At 40.5% G+C, this 22869-nt stretch overlaps 1 protein-coding gene across 1 annotated transcript in view; it reads left to right on the forward strand.

Annotated features, from left to right (window-relative positions):
• Palmd (palmdelphin) overlaps positions 1 to 22869 on the forward strand; it is a 54715-nt gene that overhangs the window by 13627 nt on the left and 18219 nt on the right. The window contains exons 2-3 of the mRNA XM_005388787.2: positions 4850 to 4930; positions 10766 to 10890. Of these exons, the coding sequence (XP_005388844.1) occupies positions 4850 to 4930; positions 10766 to 10890 (206 nt within the window). The remainder of the gene's footprint in view (positions 1 to 4849; positions 4931 to 10765; positions 10891 to 22869) is intronic.

Raw genomic sequence — 22869 nt, forward strand, 5'->3', positions numbered from 1 at the left:
TTCAAGAATTTTTGAAATCAGCCGGGCGTGGTAGAGCATGACTGTAATCCCAGCACTTGGGAGACTGAGGCAGGAGGACTGTTGCAGGTTCAAGACCAGCCTGGGCTACAAAGTGATCTCAAGGCCAGCCTGAACTACATGGGGAGACCCTCTCTCAAACAAGAAAAAAAAAAAAAAAAAGAAGTATTTTTAAAATCTACTTTCATCATATCTAGCAAACTTCTAACTACGCCCAGAATTCATTCCTAGCAATACTATGGTTTTGGGGGGGTTTTTTTTGTTTTTCTTTTAGCTTTTCTGAGCATTTATTACAATCTAGCAATACTATGTTAACACGTCCCTTTTTCTACGGTTACTGTGATCTGTACATCACCAGCAGCTCTGAGTCCTTTGTAGTACTTAAGTTTAAATAAGCAGCTTCTACTATTGATCTTTTCAGGTTCTAAGCAATTAAAATCTCAGCAAAGTAGTCATGAGCTCATCAGATATTCAGCTTTGAGCTAAAGGAATCTGAAAATATTTGACTAATTGGATTCTCTCATCATTGCGCTTACGCATTTCCAAGTTTTTCAACTGACTGAGAAAAATACCACCTATACTCACTTCCTGTTCAGGTAGTATCAAGTATAACAGCAGGACGTTTTTGTTTTTCCTTACTTTTATCTAAATGTTCACAAATATGCTCTGCCTTTCTTTTGTGGAGATAGTGAGGAAAAATAAAAAGAGACCAGGACTGGGAATTAAGATGTAATTTACAGTCTTGGCTGTGCTCCTAAGTACATTCTTAAGCAAGTCAGTTTATTATCTCTCAAGGTTTAAAACTCTTACACGTAAAATGAATTATGTGGAACATGAGAGCACTGAATCTCTTATAACTTCCAGTGTCATGACACCGTGATTGTTTTTTCTTCCCTCGTTGTAGTCTGCTCAAGTGAAATAGCATGGACCCCCTCACTGCTCCTTTCTGTCATGTGGGCAAATTCACCAAGTTTTATTATAAATGGTATTTGACTGACCCCAAAATAAACTGCCCTGTGGGTTCCCTTCCCCCTCTGCTCACGGAGCCCTTTGCACAATACTGCTCCCTCACCCTTTCATCTGTCCCTTCCTCGTCTCTCACCTTTCTTCCCGAACTCTTCCTTCCTTCTCAGTTCCTGTTTCTGTCAGTGATTCCGCCTCCCTGAGTGACCCAGGCAGAATCCAGCTTCCTACTCCACCTGCCCGCTCCTGCCCTCACCATGTTGTCATCGGTTGTCATCCTGACGTCAACTCCTTGCTCCCTGGGACGTCCACGCCCTCCGCTCCCTCTGTCCCAGCACTTGTGACCTTTGGCATCTTTGTGGGAGCCAAACTGGTCCAGTTCCCATCCTTCTGTGCCGACTGCAACTTCTTACAGCCTGGTTGTAACTCTAGTATTTTCTCCCTGGAAACGTCTCATCACTCCCTACCTCAAAACATAAATGCGAAGCCCCTAGCCATGCCATTCAATGGTCTCTTTGAAGAATCTATCCTTATCCTGTTGTTCTTAGCTTATTTCCTGCTCCTGCCTGCAGACTTGCTGTCCAAACGCTGTCCCAGTACTCCAGGCCCAGGCCTTTGCTCACATGGAGGCTTCGCCTTGAATGCCCTTTCTCCTCACCCTGCAGCCCCAGCAACTGCCCCACCCGCCTCCCGGATGCCCTTCCAAAGACCTCCTCACCCAGGACCAACCGGAAGCAGCCTCTCCCTGTCTCTCCCCAACGGTTGCAGTACTTCCATGGCCCTAGTAATGACATGTATCACCATATTTCTCAGACTATAGCCACTAACACAAGTGACTTTCCTTCTTCATGAGAATGTAAGCTTTTTGGGGAAAGCATCTACTTCTGAATAATTTTGAAATATTGCAGAATTCCTAATGTCACCTTGGATATAAATTTGTACCCAAGTGCCTCAGTCTGGGATAAATTAGTAACTCAGCAATTCAGGATAAATCCTGCCTTCTTGACGGAATCAGACATATTCAAATATTAGCTAATTATTAATAATACTTCCAGAATATATTAAGTATTGTGCTTTCTTTTATCGAGTATGTTATTGGGGTAAGATTTCTAAATCATAAGTGGTCATAATAACTTGATAGTTACACAAGACAAATTAATTTTCAAAATAAGAAGAATTCTTTCACAGAATTAGAATTTGAAGGTGTCAACCTTTACAAACAGGCTGTTAGGTCAAAATCTAGGCAATCATTCAACTGGTCACTGAACACTGAAGAAGTAAACAACAATGTAAGTTCTTTAGAATAGTTACAAATGTCTGATGTCATGTCACAACAGCTACCTATAGAGTGCTCCAGATTCTGGGGAAATTTGGGCAAGCAGATGGCATTTCACATATCTTTTCGTGATTATTTGCGAAGGAAATAGCCAATTTTGATTAGGTCCGGTAGCTGTTCTGGCAAAAGAGCTAGATATGAAACTTAAGGTTGACTTATAGTTTACTCTACCGTACTGCGACCAAGTTACTGCCGTATTATTTTTCCGTAATGCTTCTGTCAGGGTGACAGCTTACAGCTGATGAATGTCCTTTAAGGAAAAAATAGTCCTTTCTTAAAACAGGATCATGCCCATAACATTACAAAATTACCTTCCCACCTGCCCAGACTGACAGGAGAGAAGAAGCACATTACCTCTAAGTGATAAAACACTGGCATTCCTTAGCAGCACTTGCATAAGCCTGGTGTTGCCAAAACGCTGCCGATGCCCTCCCTCTACCCACAGATTTCATGACCTGATTACTAACCCAGAGATGAAATCGACCCAAACTGGCGAGCAGCAGGGGCAGGGACGTATTGTTGGGTTCTGCAGTCTTCTCTACAGCTGTTCATGGAGACAGCCCCAGGTCTAGGGAAGTAGAAGCATGCTTCCTCCTGATGAGAGGTCCATAGCTTGCCTCCAGCCCTCAGAACTTCACAATGGCGAAGACGAGGGAGGAGGGCTATGACTAAACTAACTTCCCACACAAGAAATTTGGCTAAGAGAGTGGATGCTGGTCTCAGGCTGAGTCCAGGTTCTGGCTGTGCCACTGCTTGTGAGATCTTGAATGACTTACTCTCTCCTGAGCTTCTGCTTCCTTTTTGATAAAAGGAAAATTAATATACCATCTCATCATTATTGTAACTATTAAGTGAAATAGTGCCTGTACAGTACTTGCCAAAATGTCTACATGATAAATTTAAAATATTACTAATATTCTCTCAGTACCAGCCGCTTGGAGACAGTTGGCTCACAGAGGCTTTGGGAATTTCTGTGACTAATGGCTAGATTCCACCTAAAAGGTGATTCTAAAGACTCACACTTATTGCTTAGCTATTTTTTCCCAAAACAATTGTTTATAAAATTTAAAAAGTAATGCTGATAAAGCCATGTGTTCCTCCTGCACACAAAGAGAAACAGCATAAACTCAAAGGACAATGTGTTGTTTTTCTTCAACAAATGTACGTGAATTTGTACATCAAAAAGAGCTTTTAACCTTCAAAGGAACCACATCAGGAAGCCATGCACTTATTTCAATGATACTGCCAAGTATTTTTGGAACTGTTCCTTCTAAATTACCTTCAGAATCTGCTTCAGTTTTTTCATATGTCTTCACTGGCAACAGAATTTTATCCTCTTGCAGTTTTTCATTTTGAAAGCAGACTTAACACCAACTCTCAGGAATAGAGAATATCGTCTCTGATCAAAAATGAGGAAATAAGGACTTCTGTCCATGGCTAGTCAAATGCCTCAATTCTGCGCAGGGGATCCCTAAAATATTTCAGACCAGTGGAAGTAGTGTGAGAACTAATGTGCTGCTTTTGGAATGAATGACAAGTTATGTGCTTAGTTATTAAATTTTACTTAACAATTCCCTCTACAGCACTACATATTAAGAAATCTTCTAGAAACTTTTACATACGTAAGCTTAGCTAGGGCTCACATCTTATAAGGTAGATACTCTCCGTTTCTTCATTTTATAGAAGTGCAAGACTGTCTGAGGACACAGAACTAGTCAATGGAGAAGCCCGAGCGAGGAGTCAAAGCTGTAAGGACTTGGCAACTGATGACAATATGGATGAGGCAGACAAGCCGGAAATCAACCCTGGACTGTCACTTAGTGTACATGCTATATTTCCTGGGAAGTACCGACTTCTGTGCATCAATGATTGCGCTTTCTGTTGAGGTGCTTCTGTTTGCTTTGTGTTGTATCATCTCGTTGTGTATTGTTTTGAGATCATGTAATTTAAAATTGGTGAACGATATTATATCTGTCCATGAACTTTTTAAAAACCTCAGCATGGTGTTAAGAAACAATATCTAAACTCTTTATCTGTCACCCATAGCAAGTTACAGGAGAAGGGCGCAATCCCATACGCCCCTCCTACCCTTCTAGCGACCTGTAGGCCGTCCTGTTTTTCTACATACGCAGGCCTTTCCCTAGCAGCTCCTCCAGCCTTGTGCCAGAAACAGTCTCTGTTCTCACAATGTCTCCCACACCCATCTCAAAGCGCCCCTCCTTAAAATTCACCTTTTCCATTGCATCACTGTTACACGAATGGAGAAGAAAAGACACTGAATCATTTTAAGGTCCCTCTTTTTTTTTTTAATTCTCTTTGCTAAAACACCTTTTCATATTTTTCCCATAAGCAAAATGCCTTGACAGACTCCCTTTTCTCTCTTTTGCTTTGAAATTTGAGTATCCAAAGCAGCCTCCTGCCAATGCCAAGGGCATGTTGCTGGTCAACCATTCAGATAAAGACAACGACCCCAAGAAAGCATATTTACGCACATTTTTAATTATTTATGCTGGAACTTTCTTTTAATTTCAGGACAAAAGAAAAATACAGGAAGAAATCTCACAGAAACGACTGAAAATAGAAGAAGAAAAACTAAAACACCAACACTTGAAGGTAATTTATGACTTTAATTTTACTTCAATAATTTTGTATTCAATACCCTGATGGCACTCAAATTTCAATGCTAAAGATGCTTTGGGAAAAAAAGAATTCCCAATATCCCCCTGCTGATCTTCTAATAACCACGAAGAAGCCAACAAGCTAGGACTATATTTGCATATGAGATTAGTACCTTCTGGCAAACACAGAAAGTTGAAAACACGGTTTTATTACTTCTAACTTTTAGTACTGCAGTTCCTAATTTTCTTCAGTAACCTTGAGATTTAGCCCTGAAAAGCTGGCCCTGACAGTCTTGCTTAACATCCCCAGGGAATGGATCCAGCTCGGAAGTTTCCTTTTGAAATCAACGAAAGGCCAGCCATACCCCAGGGGGTACAGAGCAGACAGTGTCTGGTCTGGTCAAGGATGCTTGTGTTTGAAAGCTCAGAGCAGTGAATCCAATGTTGTTTGAGTATGGCTTCTGCTTTATTTTGTTTTGACAGAACACAGATGAGATCATAGCCACAAATACATCTCCATTTTAAAAATCAGACTTGACATCTTTCACCGGGTGTGGACATTTTACAATTAAAGCACGTTGAGTTTCAACATTGTATTACGTAGCTTAGTTACAGGATGCAAGCAAATGACGAACAGGACCTCCTTGAGAAGAGCCCGAACAGGAAACTGAACTTACTTGTTTGTGAATCCCCTCACTAAAGCAACGCCACCCGCTCTTGGGATCTCCACACTCAAGTGAAACAACAAACTTGGCTAAATCTGTTTTCCTAGTGGAACAAGTAACCAACCACAAAGAAGCACATTTAAGAGTGATTAGCCCACCTTCCCAGGACTCTGTTGCCTCCTTTGCTTCTATTGGACAGGTTGACATTTCTGTTGTTTGATGCATGGATGACATCATCACAGTTAACCTGTTGTCCTTCCAGTGTGTTGCCCTGAATTTACAATGAGTAGACACTGACCCAAGAAACACAGTGTGCACTATGAGGCAACGATGAATTAAAAGCAAATCTTTCCAAATTATTTCAGTGCATTTTCAGTGAAGTCAGTCAAATCTGGAGCACTTCTGAGGTCAACTGTTTCTAACTCCAAAACTAGATGACTATCTTGCATTCTCTCCCTCTCCCTCCCCGTCTCCCTCTCTCCCTCCTTGTTTCTTTCTTATGCAATTTATGTAAAATTGGGCTCTTACAGCCACTGAATCACTTCTTCCTTCCGAGTGAGCTGATAGCTCTCCAGCTCTCAGTCATCGCTGTCCTTGCAGAATGGATAGCCAAATCACAGCAGACCTCACGGCAGCAGAGAAGGCTTAACTGTCCCCTCGGTTCACTTTAGGAAGTTTCCCATAGGAGAAGCCTCACTCACTGAAACATCCATTTCTGAGGTGGTGTTTCACTACAGCACTTCCAAAAAAAGTCCAGAAAGTAATGCATGATCTTCCCTATGGGTTTGCTTTCTGGAGCCGGGAGGCGTCTTCTAGTCCAGTGCAATCAAAATATTCACCATGCTTTGGACTGCCGAACACAATCGTGCAGACCGTGGAAGGGGCGCGGAAACACTGCCTCTCTCCTCTGCTCAGTGTGTGCCCTGGCTTAGGGCTGTTTGTTTGCACCTGGAGCAAGAGGTTTTCGTATTCTCTGAATGAAGGTGCTCCCTTCACTTTCCCAAACTGTGCCCTGACCTGAAGGGCTGAGTGGGAAGAAGAAATAATATTTTTTTCCTAATTTGGGAAATTAAACAGTAAATGAAAAAGATAAGTTAGTTAAATGACAGCATCTTATTTAGAGTATAAGCATTAATTATTTAATCTGAGATGGTCAGAAAAGGTTCTATTAAAGATGTGGGATCTCAAGGGAGACTTAACTGTTAAGTGGAATGTATACAGGTGTGCATAGGACCTTTCAGAGAATAAACACTTGTTAAGCAAACACCTATTATTTATGCACAAGGTACTAAATTGCACACTGAGAACATAAAATAAATAAAATTTGTCCTGAGCATTTAAAATGGTAACTGACACATAAACTTAAGACATTTATACTACAAAGAACACTATATGGGAGGCATAAGAACTGCAAAGAGAACACAGAGGAAAGAGTGGATATTTCAATAGACACATTTTTTTCAAGTTTACAGGATAGCTGACCAGACCAAAGAGCAAGCGGACACAATTCCAAAACAGGATTCAAAAGTGTGCAAAAGCATTTTACAAGTCAATTCTACAATATGTTCACCACGCTAAGTTCTATTGGCCTCTACAGTTACAGATTTAGCTCTTTTTTTCCATCCATTTATACTGGTTCCCATGACTAACCTCACAGCTTCCCTGATTGCAAACTATTTCATTACAGTCCACTGGTACACATTAGACAACATAAGCATACACACATTTTTAAAAAGTTATAGTGACCCACTCTGATCTTTAGCTCCTGAGCCTGAATAGATTTTTATCTTAGTCATTAGTCTCATTTACTAAAGCACAAATCTAAACTGTGACACAAAAACAAAATAACTGTGTCTTGATTTCTGAATATATGCCATAATACCAGATCATTTTCATTGCTCACACAAATTGTGTATTTTGTATTTAAGTGGAAAAAGTTCTCCACCAGGGGAAATGACAATTTGTGAAGTATGGACAAAGTTTTATAAGACTAAAACTAAAATTGTTCTTGTTCTTAACCAAACTGAAAACCAAGAATGTAGCCAGAAGTTAACCTAATTGTGTTACAAGAATCTTTCTCTGCCCTCTATAACTCAATATTGTAAGACAATCCCATCTGAGTGTTTCCTAGAGAAAAAAGCATAAAAATGTATTAAAATCAAGGTAAATTCTTAAAATGCTGATATATTCAGATTTTCTTGGCATCTTTGACCTCAAAAGCCAAATATTCACATACATTAATAATATTTACTGGGTCTGTCCTACATTGTTAGTGGAAAGATAAACTAGCACAACTACTATAGAAATCAGTATGGAGAGTCACCAAAAGAACTAAAACTAGAGTCTCCATTTAGTCCAGCTATACCATTCCTTAGTATACTTAGTGCAGCTATACCATTCCTTAGTATACCTCCAAAGAATTAAAGGCAGCGTACTATAGCGATACGTGCATGCCCATGTCTACTATACAGTTCACAACAGCTAAGCCATAGAAACAGTCTGTGTGCCCATTGGTGAATGAATGGATAAAGAAAAGCATGGTGCATATATACATAATGGAGTATTTATTCATGTATAAAAAAATAAAATCGTGTCATTTGCAGGAACATTAATGGAACTAGAACCATCATGTTAAGAGAACTAAGCCAGAGTCAGATGTTAAATATTATATGTGTTCTCTTATATGAGCAATCTATAAGTAAATGAATGAGAGATGACAGGGACCTGGAAGGTAGCCTTTTTGAAATCGGGAAGAGAAATAAGGAGGAGGGAAGGTACAGGAGAGTGATGGGGATGAACATAATCAAATTATATGTATGTACCAGTACACCAAGACCAATCTCATTACTCTGTACTACTAGTATGTACCAATAAAGCAAAAGCACTGAAGGTGTATTAGTGAATTAAATAAATACAAAACGTCACAATGCTAGTAGATAGACAACGGAAATGTGAGAAGTACAAATAAAGAATATAAAGATCCTAAAAATTAATATCTATTCATTATTTGTAAAAGTTGAAGAATAATAATATTGGGCTGCATACATATATACTATATACACAGTGCATCAGCGTAAAACAGTTACTTATCCCTGGTCTTTTATTTCACTGTTTTCTGCTTTACTGTTTTTCTCTTTGCTTCTAGTGTTAAGGTTTTGTATTTTGAGAAAAAGAATCAAATAATGCAGATCAGAAGTCTGTATGGAAGAATTCCTTTATTGCCTTTCCTGGGTTTCCTTGCAAAGGTCCCTGTTCTGCCATAGTTTCTCTTCATATAAAATTATATCTATGCACAGCATATGCTAAAGTAAATTTCTTGGAAAATGTTATCTTTTCTGTGACTAAATAGCAATAATAAATGGAAAATTAGAAATTAAAAAAAATAGGGGCTGGGGATTTAGCTCAGGCGCAAAGTGCCTGCCTGGCAAGCTCAAGGTCATGAGTTCGATTCCTGGTACTGGAAGAAAAACAAAACAAACAAACAAAAAAAGAAATTAAAATAATAATAATAACATTAGGCTAGGGATATAGCTCAGCAGCACAAGCACCTGCCTGACAAGTGCAAGGTCCTGAGTTCGATTCCTGGTACCAAAAAACTCCCAAAACAAAAAACAAACAAACAAAAAAGAATAACAATATTTACTGAGTCTATGGGAAAATATTTTTACAAACAGCTAATCAACTTTATAATAAATGGTTAAGTCACCACTGGGGAAAGATTCTCCGGGAACAGAACATAGCAATACAAACTGCTCTTCTGGTGTGTGTGGTTCAGCGCAATTGCTTAAAGGTCAGCACAAACATGACGATCTAGGGTGAGGTTTTTCCTTGCTGCATCTAGTGGTTTTCAAACCATTTTCTGTGTACTTAAAACTTCCTGGCCTCCTCACTGACTCAATTAGAGGCGTCCAGAGTTTTCCTCCAAACTTTCATTCCATAGAAGACGCATTTGGAATCACTGCAATTTGGGTTTTTTTAACTGACTTGAAAGCCTTTGCTCTAGTTAAAATAATAATCCTTTGGTAATTACTTAACACAACTTAGCATAATTAAATTATTTTTAATTCAGAAACATTTCTCCCCCAGTGGTATTAATTCTACATCTTTTTTTAAAAGACACAAAATTCTTCTTACCTGCTCTCCTTTTAATTCTAACATAAAAGAAAGTAGATAAAGTTCCTATTCTTTCCCCACTATTATAGTCACAGCAAATCTCTAATAAATAATTAACAATAAGTAGCTGAGCAGGGTCAGGGATATAGCTCAGTGGCACAAGTAACTGAGCAAATAATGTATAGAGGTAGACGAGATACCTATGACAGCCCTTCTCTTCAGAAAGTATGAGAGAAATTCAAACGCCTTGAAAATAGGATAACAATATACCTGGCAGTTTCTACTCGAGACATGGACTGGATTCTGGCTATCACTCCTCCAAAATTTATAGGTCTCTTTCACTGCTTTATGTCTTTCTTTTTCACTGCTCAAAACAAAGAGATTAATTTTTTCATGCAAATTCAAGAAGAACTCTTTCCATATAATAAAACAAGAGTCTTTCTTATGTTCTTAAATTTGACAAAACTTACTCTCATTAATATTTGGACGCAGCAATCAATTTTGCACCTCTTATTATTAGAACAGGCAGGGAGCTGGACTTAAAGATGTCTAGGGCCACGGAGGTCTTCAGGAAAGATAAGGTGCTGAGGAACAGAACACTGACTGTCTCTTGCACGGCCTAAGAATAACACTGAATTCATGTAAGATCAGAATGCAAGCAACAGCAACCTGCTGTTTTGCCTGCCGTTCCAGCTGTTCCCACACAAGGTTTGGGGAGGTGAGTCACTGTGTACTGTTGCTAGAGTGATTAACAAGATGGCTTTCGGAGAGGTTTTACTTCATTAAAAGCACAAGATATACACCCATCAACCAAAGAAACAGTAAAGACATCATACATGAAGGTTTCTATGTGACTGCAATAAATATGAACCAGCTTTGGGAGGTGGCAAAGGTTGCACAAGGAAAATACCAGATTTATTCAGGCAAGGCGGTGGGAGAAAATAATTCTTTAATATGTCCACTGCAAATGAAGTTAGAGATTTGAAAGAAGTTAGAGATTTCAGAAATTGATGACTTACATAAGAACATGTGTCTCTATTTCTTGACATCAGAAAAAAGCCTTGAGGGAGAAATGGCTTCTGGATGGGATCAGCACCGGAAAAGAACAGGAAGAGATGAAGAAGCAAAATCAACAAGACCAGCACCAGATCCAGGTTCTGGAGCAAAGTATACACAGGTACGGCCCCCCGAGACCCAGAACTACCTTGACTTGGCTGCATGCAGAAGAGCCATTCTCATTTTCAGGGGCACAACACATTTTCCATCTGGATTTCTAAAAAAACTAGGGAAGCACACCAGGAGGAATGACAGAACTGTCACTCTGAATGTCACCTGAGCAGAGCGACAGTAGGTTTATTCTTGAACGCATACTGCTGAGTTCCCCATACTGTCTGGGCTGATATCCTACAGTACCTACCTTTTAGGGTTGTGAGTATATTTAAAGTCTGTGTACTGAACTAACGTCATCTATCTGGCACATGGTTAGATGTACCAAAAGGACTCCTCCCAGCCCCAGCCCCCTCTTACCTCCCAGGTCTGTGGCCGTGTTAGCCTGTGTCACCTTCACACTTCTACCACACAATCCCCGAACTCAGCCTTGATATTCTGGAAGAGAAGGTTCTGTCTGCCTGTCTATCCATGAATACTCCGTCTGCTGCCATCTCCCTCTGTGACCTCCATGGTTTCTGGTCACAGGTACTCGTCCCATGCCTCCCTGTCTTGACCTTGGAATCAGGTGAGGTCTGGTGTAGCAAGTTTTCAAGTTACCTTGACTTAAAATGAGGCACTGAACATGAAAAAACTAGAAAGTTCAACTATAAGATGGGATTATTAGTACCAGATATTTTCACATATTTTTGCAATATTTTCACATTGATTCTCAAATGGTTGCATAATTGACAGCTTCACATTTATGAATCCCAGGTTGTTTGCTGAAAGATATAGAAAGTGCTTCCAAGCAGTAGATAATAAGAAATAGATATCATGGAAGAAACTGATACGGGAAAGCTGAGAATCATTTTCTAACCTACAGACAGAAAAAAATAGATGTAATGTGTTACGGTATACTCATGCCAATGATTTTAAATCTACCCATCTTTGAAATGCAGGCAACTTTCAAAACCTCGCTCACTTCCTTCCATTCAGGGAGGCCCGGGGAAAGTCGGAAATGCCGAGGACTCAGCAGCTATGCTGCGACCACGTGGAGTCCGCAGTCGGTACACCAGACAGTCCGGTCCCACTGGGCCTAACACGGGCAACAAGGGCAACACGGGACAGTGCTTCTTTCTTTCAAATGATTTCCATCCTACTTCCCTAACTATATGCACTTTTGTATTTAAATATTAAAGTTGCTGGCAGCTCATCCTTGTTTAGATATTTTCACAATGATTCTCAAATGGTTGCATAATTGACTTCACATGTATGAATCCCGGGTTGTTTGCTGAAAGATATAGAAAGTGCGGGGCTGGGGATTTAGCTCAGCGGCAAACGCGCCTGCCTGGCAAGCGCAAGGTTGTGAGTTCGGTTCCCGGTACCGGAAAAAAAAAAAAAAAAAAAAAAAAAAAAAAAAAAAAGAAAGTGCTTCCAAGCAGTAGATAATAATTTTTTAAACCCATAAATCCACTCTGCAGTTTGGAAAACTCCATTCTTTGTGAAGCATCCCTTAGCGAGAGCGTCTTACCTAGAGTCCCGCTTAAAATGGTAGTTACTTTCTTCACTCCTCAGCATAGGACCTTATCACTGAATGAGTCCGGAGGTTAATCCGTGTAACCACTCCTCACTGCATAAGCAGCTTCTTGCCTCCCTCAGAACTTTTTTTTTTTTCTTTTTGAGACAGGGTCTCGCTATGCAGTTCAGGCTGGCCTTGAGCTCACTTTGTAGCTCAGGCTGGTCTCGAACTCACAATGATCCTCCTACCTCAGCCTCCCAAGTGCTGGGATTACAGGCATGCCCCACCACACCCGGCTCTGATTGCTTTTAGAATTCACCTGAATGCTCTGAGAATCGCACAAGTTTCAAGTACTATTGATAGTGTTCTGTCTAGCTAGAACTCCTGTCTGACCAAAAATAAAATAGAAGGAGAGGGGAGAGACAGAAAGAGAGAGTATAGTTATTTGATGAGCTACATTATGCACCAAGCATTCTATGTATATTTTCCCACTTCGAGCATTTTATGTATATTATATTATCTTCACTCCCCTGTGGAATAGGAGTTATCTTCACTTTTTTCAGAAAGACTAAGCCTGTCACACAAGAGAAAGAGGCAGATAAGGGACTACCACGTCTGACTATCCCACTCTGCCTATAAAGCAATGTCGCACTGCAGCTGCTGTGGAGTAACCCTATCTCTTATAAAAAGTCTTTCAAGCATGTCTGCCCCTTGGTTTCCTTTCCCCAGAAACCTTCTACGACATTTGGGATTTTCTTCCATGTCCCTCTCTTATCGTCATTAAATGACAAACTACATGTCTTCATTATACAGTTCCCGGCCTCTCGCTGCAGCTTGATGTCAGAAATTTAGGATGCTGTTGACTCATTAGCACTCCTTAGTAAACACCGATGATTTTTTCAAAGGGCTTGAGCAATTTGCAAAGCACTTGCGTTTACACTGAGGCACTCACACAACACCCTAAAGAGAAAACAGAGACACTTCGATTTCATAGATGAGAGCGGGCTCAGTGAGGGTGAGGAGACCGGTTAACATGAGAGGACCAGGAAGAGTTTCAACAGCAAGCCAGGTTCAGCACTTTCCAGCCTGAAAATGCAAAGAAAGATGTAGAAGCAAATGTTCTGGAAATAGACACATATATTAGTAACCAACAAAGTGCTTCCTTTAAGGAATGGTCCTAAAGAGATTTATTTGCAAATAATTAGGAAAGAATTTTTAAAAGTTAAATAAAATAACATTTTTAAAAAGAGTTAGTAAAGAACTTGCATTCATGTGGCCCATAGAGGCGTGTTTGTCTGATTAAAAACATGCAGGAACATAATGTTCCAAAACAACATATGAAGACAAAAAATATCTGCGCCTCGCCTGTATTAAGCAGCCTCTACAATGGCCCAGTGTTACAGAAATCACGCTGCCAAAGCAGCTTTACCTGAAAACTGAACATTTTATCCTCAGATATTTCTAAAGCTGCTAAATAATCAGGTGCATGTTTTTAAATTCAATCTTTCTCCTAAACAGCTACCCACGGCGCTTAAGAAGCTTTTATTACCAACTAAATCAGTACAAGTGCCTGTTGGCTCTGAATAGCCGTCAAGCTGACTGCTGGGGTTGAACCGAGGGAGCCAGTCTCAGTCCCTGAACAGGAAAAGGAGCCCAAGCACCGCATGTGATTTATCGCTTGACTTAGGTGCCTGCTCAGGGGTGACTTTGCCATTTTGCCAGGCGCCTCCTCTACAGGGTAACAGTTTAATGGGAACATCAAAATAGAAATGCTGTGATGCCCTCAGGGCCCACGGCAGGGCCAGGCTGTGCACGTGAAGGTTTCGTCCTTCCGTGCCCTGGTTTTGTGAAATGAACTGAAGGAGTGCAGCCTTTGGCCTTCAGACCTCTGTTCCACTCACCACGTACATCAGCTTGGTCACGTCCTTTCATCGCATTGGGCCGCAGTTCCCTGGCCTCTAATGGGGGGAAGCATAGTCAGTTTGCAGTGACATTGTAAACAAAGTGACTTCAAAACACCTGACTCATAGCAGGTGTTTAGAAATATTAAATACTATTCCCCAACAAAATTCAAAAATAATTAAAATTAGAATATTACCCAGAACTTTATCCCATCCAAATATTTTAATAGTTTGGCCAAATCTCTCACTTATTGAGTACAGAGAATATTTTTTCTTTCAGCAAACTAAGAATGTCACCCAACTAGGATTCTTTTCATTTGGAAGCAGTTAATGAGTGTTTTCTTATGGCCTAAAGGGTAAAATACTAATAGGGTTTAATTATTATGAAACATTTGCTATGGCTCAAGCACTGTGCTAACATTCCATACATATTATTTTATTGAACTCTACAACTACATTTAACAGGTGACAAACATTGACGTTTATAAAGGCAAACTTACCCCAAGACATATAGCTAAAAAATTAAGGGCCAGAATTTTAAACCTAATTAAAAGTCCTAATCATAAAATAAAATTGTGCCTCAGATCCTGTGGAAATATTTTACAAATGTTAAATCCCATAAACTCTACCTTTTTATAGCATTTATTTCCAATCCACGCTAAGATTTTACTTTTAAATCCATCACCTTACATTGACAGCTCACCTGAATATTTAACGTATTGAGAAAGCAGAGAGAGTTCCCTCACTCACACTTAACCTTTAAGTAGCACAGGTCTCCTTATTCATCTTCTAGTCTTCTCTTCCAAAGAGAGACAACAATTTCACAAAATAAATGGGTTCCCATGGTTTCTGTCCCTGAGTCACATTCTTAGCCTTGGAAATAATATTATTGAATATTTTGCCTGGTGCCCTGATTAACAGCTTAGGAGGCCATGTTCCCAAGAGAAAGCTACAGGGAACATCTTCGGACTCCCTGTGCTTAGATTTTGATTTACCCCCCAAACAAGCCTGCTCTTCCTGTGACGCGCTGACTCTTGCATCTAAACCTCCACGCGCACAAACGTACATGCTGGTTTAGAAAACCTGCTCTGACACTTCTATGGTTCCCTTGGTCCAACAGCGAAGGCCAAACACGACACCCAAGCACCCCCAAGAAGTCTCCAGAGGAGCGCTGCTCCAGGCAGCTTGTCTCCACATCCTGAGTCCTTTTCTCCAGCTGCCCTGCAGCTCTGCGTCACCGCCCTCCTCTACCAGACTGCCGCGGGTCAAGCTTCCCAGCCCCCAGACACCTTCGACTTCCTGAATGGTGTCCAAAGACCTCTGCCTTTCGCTGGCGCACACAGAGGGCCTGACAGAAATGTCATAAGCATAAAATGTAAAAGGTTAACTGCCAAAGAGAATGATGCAAATGCACTGCGTTCCCTGGGAGAAGGATAAGCTCCTCAAGATTAAATGTTCTCTGGTAAGGATTTTTATCTCTCCCATCCCAAAGTACTCCTCTGACCTTCTGCCTTCTCCCAATGGATTTTCATTTGTCCCCAGATAGTCACAAACTGCGCCACACGCGGTGTGAATGGGCAGAAGGTGCATGTGGAGCCTGCTACTTCTATGTGGCTGTGTATCACAAGGAAAGCTAGTGAGCTGCTGGAACCGCATCCCATACAACCTAAGGAAAATCCTCCTCACGGGGAGATGGAAGGCGAGCCAAGCATTCTGCCCAGCATCCCATAAAGCAATAATCTACCCAGTTAGCTCACAAAAAGGAGATGGCAAAATTCAGTTCCACAGGAAACTCACAATACTGGTGTAGAACTGTAAAGATCACTTGTTTTTTGTGGCTGGTTATGGTTTATCAAAGTTTAACTCATTAAGACTGACGTGCAGATGTATCTCTGCTTCACGATCTCATCTACCTGTACAGGGCGAGTGTACCTTAATGAAATTAATGCTTCACTGAACGCAAGCGAGCTATCTGCATGAGAAATACAATGTTCTAAATGTTTCTGCCTCCTCCCTGTGACCCAGCTAGCCATATCTAATACCATATAGTAGGAAGACAGACAAGCTGTTCTCTTGGGACGGCATAAGAGAGAAAGAAAGAGAAAAGAGAGAGGGGAAAATCTCCAGCATTTGTTTCTTATTAAATTTTCTGTTGCCTAGAAACACTTAAGAAATTATTCTGAGGCAATTATATGAGTCAAAATCATTTCAAGCATGTTTTTCACTCTCCGTATTTGACTAATTGGTTTACCGGATTTGTAATAGTTCGTCCGTTGTTGTTTTTAACTTCCCAGATAGTCTGATTATTTTTAATTCAGGGGCTTCATTTCTAATTTAACAAAAGAAGCTAAGTAAACCAAAGGTCCAGCAAAGAGGATGAATCTACCTACTCCACCCCACCAAGCACGTCCACATATTCACAAACACACACAGGCCTCATTTAATACATAAATAAGTGAGAGAAATGGAGGATGGATGGATGGATGGATGGATGGATGGATGGAAGGATGGACTTAAAATAATCCTCCTTAAGAGGGCCAGCCAGAGAAGCCTAGATAATGACTTGAACATTAATGAAGTGATGGAGAAAGCCTTGAATTTCTTTAACAACTAAAGTAGAATAAATACCTAAGCCTCCTTGGGTTGGGGCAAGCTGGGTGGTGCAGGGCTTGGGCTGTGCGGTTTTCCGTGGCATGTTTGAGTATCTCACCATCACCCTGTTTTCTTGCTCTTGTTCCGCTCTCCTTTCAATGCTCCTTTATCTTCTTACCCCGCACTCATTCGCTCTTGCTCATACCTCACAGTCTCATCTATATGTCAGCGGAAATAAGGATTAACTGGTAACTGACCTAGAACAAACACCTCGCACCACCTCCGCAGCAGGCTGAAAGGTAGATCAAAATAATGTTGAGGGCCCCTTCCTCTGCCCTACCTCGGTTTAGTAGTAGCTACCTTTACGGACACATCTTTTTTTCACACCCTTTTTTTAACCAATGAGTGGATTTCCTTTTGGCAGATTCATACCTGCACATGACGTATTTCGATCATTTTCACCCCATCACTCTCCTTGCCCTGGCCTCTTCCCCCTAGTTTCATAAGAGCAGAAGGGTCAATGCCTACAATATTTTGATAATATCCACCTCCCCCATTACATACCCTTCATCTTCTCTCCTCCTTATTCCCTATTGTCTAATAGTATCTCTGTTCCACTTTCCTGTCATTTTTTTAGACTCCATACATTAGGGATAATATACGGTGCTTGTCTTTCTGAGTCTTAGTTTGCCCAACATGACAGTCTCCAGATCCCTCCTTTATGAAGCACATCTTACATCCTAAGTATTACTCTGAGAATGACAAGTCTCTGGGGAAGGCTTAACTTCATTTTATACACAAGTACATTATGTGCTTTGGAACATTTATGTATCTCTGTGCTTTAATACACAAGCGCGGAAAGCCGTACGTCTGTGCCATGACTAGCACAGAGGGCTTTCTGCCTTCAGACCCTTTGCGCTGTGCTGTACTCCTCTTCCTCTTGATTCATTTCAATGCTCACTGCTGAGAACCTGCTGTACCTAAGTCTTTTGGTCTTCTAGAAGAGATTCCCGAATCGTAAGACCCCTGAAACAAATTTATATTTGTATTTATCTCCCACTAGACCCTTCAACTTTTCATAAATTTTCTCATTCAAAATGACATTCAGTACCTTAAATGTGAACTTCAAACCATTAGCAGGCATGTCTGGCTGTGTTGGCATGAGCAAAGAAAGAACAAAGCAACTAAAAATCCAGCAAGTGAGGAGTGATTTCATTTCAGTGATCCAACCTCAAGTCTTGGTAGCAAAGAAAAAGGGTTCAAAATAAGAGGCTCATGGCATCAGAGAAAGGATTTGCACTGCCATGGGACCTGGGCTTCTCCATGCTTCAGGAGAGTACCCATCACCAACTTCACCAGCTCAGGAAGCATCCATACACCCCATGCACCCTGTGACTGCCCTAGACAAGCATCGCTTACTTCATGAGACCACACAAGGCTAAGCGGCCCCTGTTTGCTATGCCATGTTATATTAGGATTGGAATTTACATTTTTGGTCTTCAAATAACAAAATCTTGTTCTTAGTATCAAATATGAACAATTAACACTAAGAAATAAAGCAAAAAGGAAAAAAAAAAGCAAAAAGGAAGTAGACAGAAAATAAAAAATACAGTGGCTGCTCTGTAATATGGTTATGGGTAAATGTTAAGGGTTACAAGGCTCAAAGCCAGTGATCTTTTCTGAATGGAGAAAGTCAGTGGCTGTTGACATCACTGAATATGTGTTGCCACTTTATGATATGATTACAAGTGGTTTATTCACTAGAAATATTTTTCTCCACATTTTTAATAATAAGAAAATCTTTGGGGGAGAATAAGGAGGTAAAGTGACTGAAAATGATCAAGCTATAGTATATGCATGTACCAGTTCTCCAAAACAAACCACTAGTCTGTATTCTGAACATATACTAAAAAAAGGAAGAAAGGAAGGAAGGAAGGAAGGAAGGAAGGAAGGAAGGAAGGAAGGAAGGAAGGAAAGAGAGAGAAGAAAGAAATAAAGAGAAAGAAAGAAAGAAAAGGAAAGAAAGAAAAAAGAAAGAAAGGAAGAAAGAAAGAAAGAAAGAAAGAAAGAAAGAAAGAAAGAAAGAAAGAAAGAAAGAAAGAAAGAAGAAAGAAAGAAAACAAGCTTACCAGAATCATGGGGAAGCACATCTTCAGTTGGTGTCCCATGTCATGGCTACAAGAATACTTGAAGGTCACTTGCGAAATTCCTGACATCTGGGTAGAGGTCAAATTATATTATCACTATAATTATTTGGCTCCTGTTAAATATCTGGCATATACTCCAATGTTCTCAACACGTCCTAATTAAAAACCACACCCTCAACTTCTGTCCTGTCAGAGCATGTGAGAAGCTCAAGTCTTACCAATTCCATCAGCTACCCCAGCCTCCAGGGTGAGTGTTTATTTGCATTCACTTGAAAACTACACCTGCAAGAAACACATTGACGTGACGCATCCTCTAAGATCCAATGTAGTTTCTTATTTTATGGCAAATCAAACTTTTTGTGTACCAAATATTATTGTGGTTGAGAGTTTTGGTTTTTGTACTAAGTTGTTCTCTTCCAATGTGACCTGCCTACGTGGCAGTTTCAAATCACGATAGCATCATCTGGCCATCAGATAACCTTTCATATTTACAGTGTTATATTAGGAGATCAGATTTACCCTTCCAAAACTATTTGTGTGTAATTATTAATTATTTGGCCTTCCAAACATCTGCTCCCAATCAGCAGAGCAGACTGACCCTTGCTGCATTAGTTCTGTTACTAGTGATCTTCCTGCACTGTATTGTTTGTCCTGTTCTTAAATGCTCAGGGTAAGAGGCAACAGATCTGGCTGAGGGCAAACTTAGTATTTGCTGTGTGCCAAATGTCCTTTAGTTCTCTGGCACGCTTACCCATAGCATGTGATTGTTTGTATTGGTAGGCTGGGTCTCCTTTGATGTTCACGCGCTCTTTGACAATGGCTAATTCTAGGACAGTTGTTCTTATCTACATGTCTGTGCACAGAAGTACTCTTCATCTTTTTTATATACTCTTGTTGTAGTTTAGTGAAGCAAAAGTGACTGACAAGTAATCAGCCCTTAATAAAGCTCTGTTAAATGCTTGATTCAATTTATTAGACCCCAATTTTAGCAATAATCGCTCTTCAGATAAACCTCATTGCCTACAATACTGCCACTGCACAAAGCTGGACCCCAATTTTTTAAAAACTAAAATAAATGAAAAGTCCGAGCGCCCTCTTCCAGATGACATCCCTCTCTTTTGTTGAGAAAATATAGTTGAGCATTACAACATCTTTAACTCCTGGCCCGTTGGTAGTAATTTGCCTGCCACAGCCTAAGACGAACACAGGAAAGGTCACCTGACCGAAACATCAGTTCTGAGTATTGAATAATATTCATTGAATTTCTGGATATTCATTTAGCTGAGCTGCGATTTTTTAAAAAAATAAAAATATTTTGCTCCTTCAATTGTAAATTTAACCATTTAGGTACCTATTAATTAACAAAGAGTTAAACAAAAAAAAAACCCTTAGCTGTCAACACAAACCATGTCAGATTCAATGTATTATTAGAAGCACATGAAGTCTTTTAATCATTAGGAACACAGACTGATTAATTTTTGTTTTCATTTGTTGACTACCTGAAATGTCACATACTAATGACTAACTAATTCTACAAGAGAAAAAATTATGAAAGATCTCTTATAAGATAAAATCTGTCACACTATGATTCATCCCCCAGAAGGTTATACAATAGTTAGCATACTGGTTTTGTTGCTTTAAAAGAATCTTAAAGAGCAGTGGTTTAAGTGGTATGGAGAGATTCTTTTCTCTCACACACATAAAATTCCTAACTGTTAGATGTTCAAGAGGAGGGGACCAGCAGTGTAACATGAGATTGTAGACAGATCCTGCTCCTTTCTGTCCTGTTGCTTTTATCTTCCCTAGGGGATGCCTTTGGCAGTATGAAAAAGCCAGCTCACATCACCCCTGCATGCCCTTTTAGGAAAGAGAAGATAAATGGAGGGCAGACAGGTCTATTTTAAGGTCTGATCTGAAAGCGGCAGACGTCACCTCTGCTCTGTAATAGCCAATTAGCTAGAATTTAGTCACATGCACCATCTAAATGCAAAAGAGGCTGGGAAACATAGTCTATAGGAAGATATTGAGGAGACACATGAAACACACACAAAAAAAAGCAGGACTGGATTTGGGAGCAGAAGGAAGAGCAGGTTGTCAAAATAGACTAATTTTTGTATTTATGAAATGGGTATCGTCATAAATGTTATGACAATTCATTGATAACACATAAGGAGGCCCCCAAGACTCCAGCCAGAGACTGAGACCTGCAGCGGCCTGTTAGAAACAAGGTGACACATCAGGAACTGAGGCCAGGCAAACTACACTTCCTCAGTATTCACAGCTGCTCCCCGTTACTGGCATCACCGCCTGTGCTCCACTTCCCGTCAGATCGGTTCAGCATTAGATCCTTGTAGGAGCAGGAACCGCACTATGAACTGCACATTTGAGGGAGGTAGGTTGCACACTCCTCACAAGAAATCTAACCCAAAATCATACCCGCAACACCTAGGCTATGGAAAGATTGTCTTCAACAGTGTTCTCAAGGATGGGGCATGGGTACGTAAAGGGTTATCTGGACCATACTTGCTCTAAAATCATTGATATTAAAGTTGAAGATCAAGTCCATGCATGGACATGGTCCTCTAGAGTTATCACAGAGAGCACTCCCTCCCAAATGGACTAAGAGGAAAGGGTAACACTCTCTTTTAAGGAACTCCCCTGCATCAAGCGCTGTGATACAAACATTATCTCAAACTATTTCCTTAAGACCACCCTCGGTGAGTACAGTTGTTGTTCCCCAAGTGAGCACGGATGTTTGAAGGGGCTAAATGATTAAGCCAAGTGTGTTAGCTCGGGTGTGTGTTCATGGGTAAAGCTGTAAGAAAATGTCCTCACTTTCCCTAAAAAGATGGGCTTTCACACAAAAGACTCACAAAATGTAAACCATCAGCTACTCCCGGTTCTCCAAGGTTCATTGAGAAAGAAAGAGAAGAAAAAACTCTAGCTCAAAAAGAGTCAAAGTTTACTCATTTTTCCAAACTATGGCTGTATGACCATTTGGCTTATCTAGACTGCACTGAGTGAAGAGAAATTGCCTTGGGCTACATATAAAATCTATAACATGGTTACTGCATATAAGTAGTAAAACTTCCACAAATAGGTATTTACATATTATATATATATATATAAAATCAGGGATGTGCATGTTTTTAAATCTACAGACAGTGTAGAGTTCACAAGAGACAGAGTTAGCACTGCACTGGTCTCTCCCATATATAGTTGTCACCTACACAATCTGCATTCAAGGTTTGCACAGCTGAGTCATGAAAATTACACCTGAAAATCGCATATAATAAATTAAAAGTCTATGACTTTCTGGGGCCACATGACCAGCTGTCTAGGACCAAATAAGGCCCTTGGACCATGAGTTGGACCGTCCTCCTCTAAGCAGAGCTCAGTATTCGCTGGAGGCAAAGACATTCTGATAGGCTGTAAGCCTGGAGAGAAACCGGCTCCTTCCCTGTTTAGCTCGGGGACGGGCGGGAGTGGAGGGCGTTCCCAGCACTTCTGTCATCTGCTCTCAGTAATAAGGCAACCTGAGCCTAAGCCCTGCTGACTCAATCTGCCCTGGGAATCAGTCACTCGCCCTATCTGTGGGTGTCATCCTGGCTTTAAGAAGAGATGTGAGTAGTTTGTTGGTACTTTTAAGTGCATATACAGCTAAAAGCTAGCTTTACACTTAACTTCACGCAGCACTGGCGATTAAGTTCCAGCTGCAGTTTTACCCAGCTTTGTATTTAAAACATACCACTTCAATTACTTCCCACAACAGTCTTGTGGCTAACAAGGGAATGTCTTGCTATAAAGTGACCTTAGCACGGGAAACAGCAGACTCTTCAAAGGACGTG

This window comes from Chinchilla lanigera, unplaced genomic scaffold (assembly GCF_000276665.1).
Source record: "Chinchilla lanigera isolate Chin_1 unplaced genomic scaffold, ChiLan1.0 scaffold00034, whole genome shotgun sequence".
Taxonomy (NCBI): Eukaryota; Metazoa; Chordata; class Mammalia; order Rodentia; family Chinchillidae; genus Chinchilla; species Chinchilla lanigera.